The following is a 13015-nucleotide window of genomic DNA, read 5'->3' as shown; positions in this document are numbered from 1 at the left end:
CTTGCCATTTGTGCAATGAGTTGACTAAAGTCTCTGGTTGGAGCAATAAATAACTTATGTGCATGATTTCTGGATGTGCGCATTGTTCTGTCTGAGCCTATACTTTCTGCAGCCAGTGTGTACATAAGTGAATCTATCTTTGTACGCAGAAACAGTATGTAAAATGCAAAAAAACCTTGTCCATATTTTAGAGTACTTGCTTATTAAAATGTTGGGAGTCTGCATGTAGAGAGTCTAGATTCATTAAATTTAATAAATTACAGCTTCTGTTACATAAAAGTGACTAATAAAGTCGAGTCTCATCAAATAATAAATCAGATTTTCCTTTTTCTATGTTGTGTACAGTTTTAATTCTGGCACATTTCTGATTCTAAAAGTTTTTACATGTTTCACAGCACTTCATTACTGATTAATAGCACCCTTGATTACATCCTTCATTAGCTGGTTATTACTGTACATCCACCAAGGACAGTCAAGAACAAACCTGAAATCTCTCTGGCAAAGCATAGCCAAAGGCATCCGATAGGTTTATTCTCTTGTGTGTCGGTCTGGGTTGAAATAAAAGGGCACATGAAACATTTCTCATGTAACAATATTAACAAAAAATGTTATTGAGCCACTTTGGGAAATTCCTCTTTGTCTCAAACTGTGTGGTTTTTCTGGCTGCAAAAAACCCCCAACGACCTGGTTTTTGTCCATTATCACACACTGCCTAACTTTCTTAAACAGAGGGAAAAGAGATGTTTCTTAGCTCTGCTCTCTCTCGCTTTTTTTTATTAAAGCATTATTACTTAATGCCAAGAGACAAATGGCAGTGGAGAAACGGAAGAGAGGAAGAACTATCTGTTTTCCCTGACACTGAGTCCCTTTATCCTCCACCTCCTCTGGCGTTACTAGGAATTACTTATCCTTCCTGGTGATATTCCTGACAACACAGCACTAAATTCTGCCTCCCTCACACATTTCCCTCCTGGTGTGTGTGTGTGTGTGTGTGTGTGTGTGTGTGTGTGTGTGTGTGTGTGTGTGTGTGTGTGTGTGTGTGTGTGTGTGTGTGTGTGTGTGTGTGTGTATGTGTATGTGTGTCTGTGTATGTGTGGAGGATCTGGGACGCAGGTTTATTTAAGGAAAGGCGTTGGTGGCATTTGTGTCACCTGAGGCCCTTATTCTCCCTGTGAGAGATGGTACCACTAATCACTCTTAGCAATGATACAGTATGCAGATCAGGATGCATTATAATCTGAGGTTTTTGCATTGGAGTTTGGTGCTTGTGCCGGCAAGGTTCATACGTTCCATTATTTATAGGTAGCATTGTTGCAATCCAAGCCGTCCTCTTGTAGCTATTTTCCTTTACAGATGCTTCATCTGTCGACGGTGTCAGATGAGTAACTGATGAATTTTTCCCTCTGGACATCATTACACGAAGCACAATTACCCACATACCAAGCTTTCCTCTGGACTCACCATAGACGTAGAGTACATATTCAGCACTGCTGGTCCCTAGGTGGTTGCTAGCTTCACAGCGGTAGGTGCCATTGTCTGTCTTGTTGAGTGAAATAAAGGTGAGCTCTCTCCCCTCGACAATCATCCTGTCCAGGTCAGGAAGTTGACCTCCATCCTTTGTCCACAACACAGGATCTGGCCTGGGAGGTAAGAGGATGTGTAAGAGCGACAAAGCGTGCTGCATGTACCTGTCTGGCAGCATGAAATAAAAAGCTGATGTGGACTAATGCAGAAATTGAGTGACTTACGATGGGTTTCCTTTGGACATACACTCCAGCTTTAAGAATTGACCCTCCTGAGGGACTGCATGGGAGGGGTTGATCTCCACACGAGGAGCATCTAGGACAGACAAAGAGGGCGGATAATATGGAATACATTAATATTAACAGAATTATTCTATTATTTTCCTGACATTGATATGACGTAATAGTAGAAAGTCATGAGGCAAAAAATGGTTCACCTCAGCTAGTCAGATTTTTTAGTATCTTCTCACAGAAAACCCAAAATAATAAAAAAAGAAATGATTGAAGTATAATTAAATCTGAAATAAGTTGAAGAGCTATGATTTAGGATATGCCATTACAAGAATATGACAGAAACCAATGACTGTCCATTATAATTTTAATGGATAAAAAATGTGAACATTTTCACCCAGTCCAGCTTCCAGTTCAACCTAAAAAATATGATATAGTATAAATATCAATGCAAATAGGATTCTGCCACCATAGCAACACTCTTTACCAAGGATATCAGCTGTTCCCTTATTTATTTATTTATTTTGCATTGACCTTTTTCCTCATACGCCCATCTGTACCTTTAATGTATGTGTTTGCGTGTGCATTGCGTGTACACTCACAGTGGACCTCCAGTACTTCAGTGGCCTGCTGTGGTGACTGTGTGAGTGCCACATGGTCCACTCTGCAGGTATAGGCCACTCCATCATCATTCCTGTCCACTCGCAGCTGCAGGGAGCTCCGTACTGTAAACGTCTTCCCACTTGCATTCACCTCTTTGGCACCTTTGGAGAGAGTTGCATACTGTCACCAATGCAGCCCATTTATCTTTCAGTGTGCGACGATCACACATCTGTGTGATGCCCCCGTGTTCCACCCACCCAATGATCTGCTTCATGCACACAGCCAAGGTCTTCTATCCATATACTGGCTAATAGAGCTTTATAATGCAATGCAGCAAGCACCTACATTGAAAGTTTCACACTGATATCAGTTATATCTTTATCACACCATCACTTCACAGTTCTGAAAAATACCATACTGAATATTTGATAAAGCTGGCATTTGAGAGCAAAGATCATACTCCCACGTGTATGATCAGACTGATAGAAGCCAAACGGACTTTAAAAACTCAACCAGTGAACTCAAGAACTTTGGAATCTGCGTTGAGAATAAAATAATCATTTTACAAAATCTTTAATTTACTTCACTTTAATTTTTCACTGACCTAACAACCACAGTTAGAATATCATCATGCTACTTTCCTAACTGATGCTTGTCAGGCTTCTACCACTTTACCTGATCTATGAGTGGGATGTGTATTTCCTTTGTGTTTAGTTCTTGGACACTTCAGAGAGAGTTATGCATACCAAAAGGTGTCACACAAAAGAGTAAATAATCAAAGAAATGCACAAAGTAGCAAAGGGAAATCAAGGCTTGGCTCTTACTGAGCCATCAACACATGGATTTGCAGAAATACTGACTCAACGAGCCTGAAGATTACTACACCCATACTATCCATCTGCTGCCTATGCTTTATCTTGTATCCTGGTGCTGGTACACTGTAGACAGGGCTAACAGCAAGACACAGTCAACCATGCATGTTTATACTCCCATCCATGATCAATGTAGGATCACAAATTAACCGAACATGCATTTCTTTTGACTGTGGCAGGAAAAACCACCAACAGGTTTAAACCTTAGAACTTCTAGCTCTGAGATGACAGCACTAAAATTGCACCCACAACACCACCAAGTCTTACTTTCTGCTCTCACAACCATCACAAAGTGAGAGCAGAAAGTAAGTCTATTTTTTTTTTCCAGGAATGCCATTTTCAGCTGTTGCTTCTCCCATTGTTTATGTCTTGTGGGGTCACTGTGTTGTCTGTATAACATCAGTACACATTTCCCTGGATGCTACCAGTTCTGGTCCATCTTTGACCTCACCTGCCATCTCTGCTACTCTGAGCTCTACTACTCCCACACAACTTGTTGAAATCCCAACAAATGTTTTCACACACTTCACTTCTATCTCTCCTTCTCCCTCTGCATGACAGCTATTTCCAGTCTTGACTAGACACAGACATTACCGGTGCCGAAACTGTTCTCAGAGCTGTACCAGCAACACCTGCCTTGTAATCCCAACCAAACACCTGATCTTCCACTCTATGCACATCAACACCCCAATCATTGGCAAGGCAGTGGAAAACTCCTCCAACTTTCAAATTATCCACCTGATGTCCTGACATTTGGCAAACTCCTTGATCACATCATTCCCCCCTTTGCTTAATTTGCCTCCCTAATGATATAGACTTTAGATTAGCCAAATGTGTTTGATTTAAGTGCCATGACCTGCCTTCGTGACACCTGTCTTCGGCTGCCACATTACTGTCCTTGAAATTTTTATGGGTTAGTGATAAATAATCCCCTCTGAAAGCAGAGATGCTGAGTAGGTGGAGAGTCTCTTCTAACTGGAGGGTCACAAAGTGGACTCCTACACTACTGACTTTCCTCATCCCTGTCAAGCTGTCCTTGAGCTTGGCACCCTGTACTTAGTTAGGGCACCCTGTGAACTATCCAGATGACCACAGTTTCATCGCCATACAGAATGACAGTCCAGTAGCACACTGAGATTCTCTAAACATACCCAACAACACTTTGCTATAAATTCTTGTTTTTTTCCCCACAAGTTCCTAGTAGGTTTTTCCCCTTTCTAGAATATTACAGTTAGAAAAAGAATTACTATAACTGGGAAACTTCAGTGCCCTCTATATAATACTGATCTTCCACAAATCTGCATTTTTTGACTGATCCTGGTCCTACATATAGGACACAAGTTTTCTCCAAAACTTAAGCTGTTATGTGATACACTAGGTAATACAAGTAACCATCCTCTTCCACACTCACACCTTAGGCAGCAGTCTTGCACAATTAAGCACCACCAGATTTGCTTTTAACTACTGGCTGTTTTACTGGATAATAACTTCATTATCTAAACGTATACAGCTCCAAGTAGTTCTTTTTTACTGCATCCTTCCTCTGAATCAGCCGGTGGTGTTTGGGTCGCTTACATAATATCATAACATCAAGCCAATTCATCCTATTCAGAAATCTCTTATACTATTTCTGCATTCAGACAATGCGCTACTTAGTTCAACATGTCCCACTTTTTCTGTATTTTATATATCATCACATTCAAGGACATTGCACTGTGCATACAGTCTTTCATGCTGACCGCCTTTGTTTGTGTCTCCTAAAGAGACTGTTTACGCTCCATATCCTTCTCTCCTCTGTGCTCATCTGCTCCACTTTCTAAGCATCCCACCCCACTGTCGGCTCTCCCTCTCCATTCTGCCAATCAACTATTCTGCTCAGCCACTTCCCCCAACTGAGGCAATGAGCCCGCCTCCCCTAGAGATGAATGACTGACAGGTCTGCAGTGTTAGCAACATCTCTCCAAACAACAGGAGAGAGGGAGAATGACTCGATTTCTGCAGAAAGAAGAAACTGCAGGAGACAAAGGAAAGTGAAAAAGGAGAGGGGGAGTGCTGGAGGGAGAGGACATCTAATTTCTAATATCTAATATTCATGTTTCAGGAGCGCAAACAGATTCCTATTATTTGCAATACCAGGTCCACATAAACTGCTCCTCCCTGCCTCCAGCTTCTCCATCTGTCTGTTTCCAAGAAGCTTCCTTCAACATATATACTGTTTAAAAAAATCCCAGTCACCCAATCTGTTTTTATCCATTTTCTCCCTCTTCCTGGTGATATTTGTATGTTATTGTTGAAGTACATATTGGGGTTAATGAGTAGTTGGATGCTTTATTCAAACACTATTGCTTTTGAAATTAAAAATGCATATTTCTTGAAACAGTGCATAAATGCACTATTTATGTGCTTTGAGTCAGGTGGGAAAATGTGACTAGCTTATACCAAAGAACGGTGCAATCATACGCTAACTTATCTGGGACATCAAATCCTTTCAAAAAGGTCATGTTTGGTTTTTATCTTTAACCTGACAGATGTGTTTACTTTTTCTGAATTTCTGACTTGGTTTGAAAAGATGATTATAACCTGTCGTGTTTTCATTTTTTAGGAAAAATACTGTATGTCAATTCAAAACACTGCAATGGTTTTCTCTGAATAAACTGAATGAATCATCCCGAATTGTGCGGTCTGATTATGCTCATATATTATGCTGAGCAAGACCAGAATTTAAGTACTTCAGTCAGTGTGATAGGCACTCAGCGATGTCCCTGTAGCAATTAACCTAATGTTCTGACTGTACTTAAACTCCACTATTTCTCACTGTAGGCTGCTTTTCAGGCAAAAAAAAATATATTAAAAAAAAACACTTCTTTTCTAAGTAATAATATTTCGATCTCAGTGGTTCTTGATTGTAAATGCACTCTGCATTGAAACAAAACTACTGGAGAAATTGAGAAACTCACTTTCTGCTGTGTGTGATTTGGCTGTGTGATTTAAGTGTCTCGGCTCCTTTAGCTGCTTTTCTCATGGCATTTTGAAAGAACTCTGATTGCCTCTGTGTGATTCAAGATAAGAGTACTAGAAAATCTAAACATGCTCGCTCAAAGTTTGACTTCATTAATATCATTATTTGGTCCAAAGTCTTCTAGGATCCACTTCGAGAACATAATAACAGTTGTCTGACAGCAAGTAAGACATCATCGATAAAGTGCATCAATCTGCATGCACTCTGTGAGTGAACTAAAGATTGAGTTCATGTGTTTGGCTGAGAGTTGGTATAATTGGTCTATAAATACAGTGTCTTATATTTTAAACAGCTGAAAGGAGAAGCTGACATTAGGCTGCCATTAAATCTCAGTCTTGTCAATCAAAAAGGCATCTGTCTCATAACACACATGCTCCATATGCTTGTGTTGCTTCTTCACTGGCCTGAATGAGCAAAGATGGAGAGAGGGCACAGCCATTTGCTTTCTCTGAGGAAGAATTAGAAACATGTTGCTGTGTTTCATTTTCTTAAATACATTTATTTATACATGCAGTTTTCATAATGATATATTTAGAATAGTTTTAAGGCAACAAGTGTGCAGATTTATATTTCTAAGTCGTATATACATGTTGCACCATTTACACAGTTTACTCAAAAACAGTTGAGAAATTCAACATGCACAACAAACACACTAATAAAAAGGTAAGAGGAATGGACACCATCCTGCCATATTCACATGTGCTACCTTTCTCTCACAAAAAGGACGGTAGTATTTGACGGTGACTGCATCACGCTGTTCTGTGGGTGGGCTGCTCAAAGCTCCGCATCGTTGGTGTGAGCCAAGACGGGGCCTTGGAGGATTAGAAATGGAAATGACAGGCGTAAAATGTGAGGATCTGACCCTTTTATGCCATTTCACAGGCGGGAGGGACGACCCAGGAAAGGAAGATGGAGGGACAGACAAGAGCGACTCAGGAGCTCTGCTGGGGTGGGGGATGAATCGCAACAACGGCGACAGAGCTCCTGGCAGCAGGGGTCCGAGGGCTGACTCACCATACCCTGAACAGCCTCTCATCTGAGATTTAAAACAATTAGCCATAGCTTGAACAATGTAAAACCATCTGCATCTGAGGGTGAGGATAATCAAAATATGTTCGTGCACAAAACACTCTTAAATTTAAATACACTAAGCTGACAATGTTAAAAAAAAATCTGTTGCCAGGTTTGTATCTAATCTTTGCGGTTTCCGTTGCCAGACGAGCAGCATAGCAGCAGGCATGACTAAACTTTAAAACCAGAGCACTAATACGCAGCTCCAGCTCCAGAGAGGTGTGGGGATGATGTATTGTGCCTCCCACCGTCGTCTCACTTATCCTGGCTACTCTGCAGTGTTCAGGGAGCTCGGCCTGTTGGCAGCCTGTAAGCGTCCTCCCCTGTCTGACTTGTCTCACCAGCTCGACTCTGTGCTTAACTGACGGGTGACTACAACCAGGGAGCACTGTTAAATGTTAGGAGACTCTCTTTCAATGCCTGGCAGACCTGTATCATAATGTCCTTTCTGACATGAAACTCCCTGAGCATTCACAGCTAAGAGGTGTCTGCCGTGTATCCGTGAAGACGGCTTTCCACTCTAAAAAAGGGAGGCCCGGTCAGTCTCACCGCCCTGGCATTTAAAAATGGACAGGTGCTCCACCTCCAGGATGTTGCTTTTAATGGGCACAGACAGAGTGTGCAGCAATCTGATCTCACCTTCTTCTGTGTTCAGGGCTAAGTCTGTTAACCTCGTCACACACTCTTATTCTGCCAGAGACAGAGGATACATCACATCCACCTCCGCATGGGCATATTTAATGAAGGTGATATAAGTTTAAAGCAAGAAGGAAAGGAAAGGTGGCGCATGCAGCTCAAAATACATCTTTTCTTCACTCTCACCACCTTGTGGCTGAAGAGTTGGACAAGAATTGAACTCATCTGTACTTAATATCAATCGATGTAAGAATAGAATCCACAGATCTCATTCCAAGCATGTATATGTGCGCATGCATGCAACTATTTTTTGTGTTTGTAGTGCACATGAAACAGGATAGAGAGGGCGAATATGCTATTTTGTGTGTGCAAGTCAGGCATCTTTTATTCATGCCACTGTGGCTTGCAGGAGCCATCTTGAAATTACACCTTTAATGGTCATTGATCCACTCCACCTCAGGGAGCTGGATAGTATAAATGTAGTCCCAACACAGACTTTTTAAGTAGTGTGCAAGGTTGTCTAACACTGCCAAAGTGGCTGAAAATGTATTTTTCTTTTAACTAAAAAACTTCTTTAAATTCCCAAACTCGATTCTTATTTTAGTGTTCACGGTGTCACTAGCAGTCTCGTCAACCCCAACATCATCCTCTCTGAGATAAGCTCCTGGAGCGTCTTCCTCTTCACTTTCCTCGATGGCTCTTTCCAGGGCGAACCTAAGAATAATGATGACCACCTTATTCTATTCTTACTCACAGTAGTCAAGGACAATTACCCATAAACGAAGAAATAGCCAGCACTATTTCAAAAGGTTGTTCAGTCACTGTTCAGCTCTTCAGCGAACGGGCAGAGTTGAGTGATAGCATATTGAAAAGTCAGCAGACGACCTGAAATAGTGCAAGGTATGTCTGCAGTAATAGTTCCTTGTCCTTGACTAACAACTTTGACAATGGAATAGGGATGTGACCGCGAGCGAATTTGAATCAAATCTCTGTGTTTTTTCCTTAAGCCCCCTTTGGAATAGAGCTATCGCGTAACATGATGAAGCAATAACCTCTACAGTTTAGGTCAGAGAGTATGATAATACTAGTCCGACAGCGAACATCCCCACCCTTATTTGAAATAAATATTCATTTCATCTCTGCCTTACTTGGTCTCCACACAGCTCCCCCTGGTTCAGTGGTGTGTAAACAACTTCTACATGCGGTGATATTGGAAGAGGTCTCTCTGGGTTATGGTGTGTAACTGAGATAGAAATATATCATTACTGGGTGGGGACTGAGGGGATCTAAGGGACAAAGCAACTGAGAAATAAGAATATTGGATTCCGTTCCACACACACTAGCTTATGTCCTTACATGCAGTCTGTCCGCTCCATCTGTCTGTTTTGCTCACGCATACACACACACACATATACATAGATATACACACTCGCATTTAGCATAGGGTGTTTGTTAACTGCTTGCGAATGGGTGATGGACTGCTCCAGTGGCTCTGCCGGTAATATAATCTTCCCTATTCCCCCAGATCCCTCACCAATATGTCACAATTGTCATTTATTCCCAGCATGGTCGCCCACAATCAGATGGCTTTTCACACTGAACACACCCCGATCCTGTCAGGATGATGAACACTTCAAGTGCACTCGCATACACCTACACATGCATACATACATTGTGTATTAATAGGCGCTGCCCTTTCTGTTTGCTTGCTTTAATGTTTATTTACTTTGTCATTTTGAAGTGTGGAGACAAAGTCAGACCACCAGAGGGGCGGCTCGCTCTTGGGTTGGTTTCATTTTCCCCCCATTAAAATGCAACACACACTTCTACATACAATTATACAAAGATAAACTCTCAGTTGGTGTCATGTACCAAGTTCGACTGTCTGTGACTAGATAATAATTTACACCTTCTTATTACTACAGAAAAATTGGACCAATTAGTGGCAGAAATGCATTTATGGTTTGACAAAGAAGAACTAAATGTGAAAATGTGTGTGTCAATCATCACATTGAGAAGACATTTTTTTCCTGAACTAAATGTGTCCTGGAGTTGTCTAACAAACGCACCACAGTGAGCAATGAACTGTTAATTAAAAACAGACACCTACTTGTCAGGAAAGACAGGTTATTATTCAAAGGATCAACATTTCCTTCACCTTTAAAACAAAGAGGAAGCTATATTATTTATTCAACTTCACTGTGTTCAGATCCAGTGTGTGAGATTAACAAAGCTCTTTAAGCATAAAGGATGTTCTGAGTGAGTCTGAATAAATGCGATGACGCAGATTCATCTACGACTAATTAAAATGAAAGATAAACATGATATCTGCTTAAAACTGTGTGGAAAACTACCATTGATTGGTTCTTATCGGCTTGCTGATCTGGGCCCTGGGAAACCCTAATGCCAGATAGCAGGCTGAGCTGTCTGGACTTAAGCTTGGGTAGAAAGGGTGTAATGGCAGACACTGAAAGAGCCTTTCAGTGAATTCAGAGAGGGCCGAACATCACCTGCGATCGAAATTCTTGACGAGTCCAATAGTGGATCTGACAACTATCTTCTAATCCGACATTTGTATTAAGTCTCAAGGTGCTGCTTTCTGTTCTGGCACAGTGTTACCAAGATTTCTTTAACAAGAAGAAAAAAATCATAATGCAGGTGTCATATTATGTGTATGTATATATATATATATATATATATATATATATATATATATATATATATATATATATATACACACACACACAGTATAAACACATCTCGCTGGCATCAAAGCATGTGCACGGCAGAATAAATTTCTACAGAGGAATGTGCCCTTTCTGGGTAAAGAAGCACAACCTTGTCACAGTGAATAATATGCTGATATAAAAATGTACAAGGCCCAAATTAAAGACAGTCGTGTGCCAAGTTGAGGAGAGAATTATAGCATCTGACCTTAATGAGAGCGCGTATCCTTTCGAGACCACCTTCACTTCGAGCCACCAAGGATATCTCTGACTACCTGTTAACTTTCAGCGGTAAATTAAAAGAACATAATGTCCCTGCTACATTTTCATTTGCCTTACAGGGAGCTCTTCTCTCAGTAGTGGGCCACTGGGAGAAGCAATAATGGTCCAAGGAGACACAAAAAAACTTGTGCGAAAAAATACTCACTCTGCTAATTAGTGTGTTTCTATATGCTTGTTCAGAAGGAAAACAAAAGCAATACAAAGTGGTGAGACAAAATATTAGAATAAATTACAAAACCAGCGAATAGTTGGATTAAAAAAGGTGTAAAACAAACAACAATTTGCAGCTTGGGGATTATATACATTTTTTTAAATAACTTAAAATAGTAGAAAGTAAGAAGTAAGTATTTCATTCCAATTGAATTCACTTTACTATGATGTCTGTGTTCATGAGCAGACGAACAGGGAGACAATTAGCAGTTAGCATGGTGATTCAGTGCTGTTTGGGGAAAAGGTGATTGAAAAGGTGTCTATTGCAGTAGTAATGTGCATCGCTGAAGCTATTTGAAATACTTTACTTGAAAACACACAGGACACAAACTTAGTTACAAAAATAAATGTGTGCCACATAGATGACAGACCTAGTTAAAGCTGCCTATGACAGTAGAAAGAAAACTATTAATATGCATTGTTAATAAGACAAAAAAATCATGCGTTGTTTGGCAAAAAAAGGTATTTTTGTGCCTTATTAAGCCTTTATATGAGCAGGGAAATGAACTCCGTGAGGTGTCTGTGTTGTATATCCCAAATACTTCTCCTGAAGAAAATTCTACTACCTTTAATTGGGCTTTTAGGATGTGCAACACCTGGCTGGTTGTTATTCTCATTACTGAGTTTCAGTGATCTGGGTTATACAAAGATTCTGACAGCGTCTTTCCAAACATTTGCATTGTTTTTGACAGCTTAAAAAAAAAAATCACTGTGATTTTCGATCCAATCTTGCATTTAAATTAGAAAAAGGGTGATTTGCATTTTGCTATCTGCCTTTTATCTGCCACTTGATACAAAACCGCATCTGTTTCCATCTTTCTCAAAAACTTAATTTAATTGTTTCATGTCCTAATCTTTTTTTTCTTCAGCAGTCTCGCTCTCTCTCTCTCTCTTTCCCTCTTTCGTTCAAACAATTACATAGCGGATGGTTCATCAAGTAGAACAGAGCAGGAGCAGGGTGGAAATGAGGTATGTAGTCCAGTCAGTGAGATTTAGAACAGCCCTCAGATAACAAGGGAGGTTAATGTATCGGTCTCAGGCCAGAGGACACATGCTGAATCTGCTCTATTAGAAACAACTTGTTCAGAACAAAAACACACTGTTGAGACAGCCGCTACAGCAGTTTCACGGTGCCAGTTTTATAACAAAGACTTTCTACCGTTTTGAATGCATTTTGAAACACAAATGAGTACTTTCTGCTACATTTGTTCTCTGTTTGTTTATTACAAAGCACAGTCTAAGCCATATTGAAATGTGATAACCAATATTTTTTCTTACTCTCTCCAAAGAGAAAATTGTTCTTATTGAGTTTGCTCCAGAGGGAAATAATGTCAAGTATTAAAATAGTGGTAAATCAGGAGATAGTTATTAATTGTTGCTGTAATTAAGTGATACTGTTAGAACAGGACTAAAGGCAAAAAATATTGGTGGCGTTGTTCAGTGGCAGAAATTGTAGAGTAACTAAACTGGTTCACTGAGAAAATGTTTTCTAAGACATTCACAGCCTCAGTTTTGTTTGTACTAGTAAGGTAATTGTGTTGCCAAAGAGCCAAATCTTGGCAATGTCAAAAAACAAACCAATTTTCAGCAAAAAGTTTTAATTCTGGTTATAGAAAGAGTGATAGATTTATGTAATCCTATCGCATTCATAAGATGCAAGTATCAACCTTCCTTTCTGCTGTTTGCGTGTATCTGTTTTCTTTGCTAAATGACACGACAACAACAACAACCAACCCTGGGTGAGCAACCTACCACACTAAATATTTTTAGTTTTGCAAGAGGATTTAGATCATGTAGTTTTGTGGGAGGACATCAGTTTTGATGAAAATGCTCATCTCCCTG

The 13015-nt window shown here is 40.2% G+C and overlaps 1 protein-coding gene across 3 annotated transcripts in view; it reads right to left on the bottom strand.

Moving 5' to 3' along the window:
• The window catches only part of cadm2a (cell adhesion molecule 2a), a 218956-nt gene that overhangs the window by 21980 nt on the left and 183961 nt on the right, over window positions 1-13015 (bottom strand). For all 3 annotated transcript variants that reach the window (XM_051937235.1, XM_051937234.1, XM_022207754.2), the window contains 3 exons: window positions 2357-2518; window positions 1749-1839; window positions 1462-1640 (listed from right to left, as the gene is read on the bottom strand). In XM_051937235.1, coding sequence (XP_051793195.1) covers window positions 1462-1640; window positions 1749-1839; window positions 2357-2518 — 432 coding nt within the window. The remainder of the gene's footprint in view (window positions 1-1461; window positions 1641-1748; window positions 1840-2356; window positions 2519-13015) is intronic.

The sequence above is a fragment of the Acanthochromis polyacanthus genome, chromosome 17 (assembly GCF_021347895.1).
Source record: "Acanthochromis polyacanthus isolate Apoly-LR-REF ecotype Palm Island chromosome 17, KAUST_Apoly_ChrSc, whole genome shotgun sequence".
Classification (NCBI taxonomy): Eukaryota; Metazoa; Chordata; class Actinopteri; family Pomacentridae; genus Acanthochromis; species Acanthochromis polyacanthus.
This window is presented reverse-complemented; position numbering and strand designations above follow the sequence as displayed.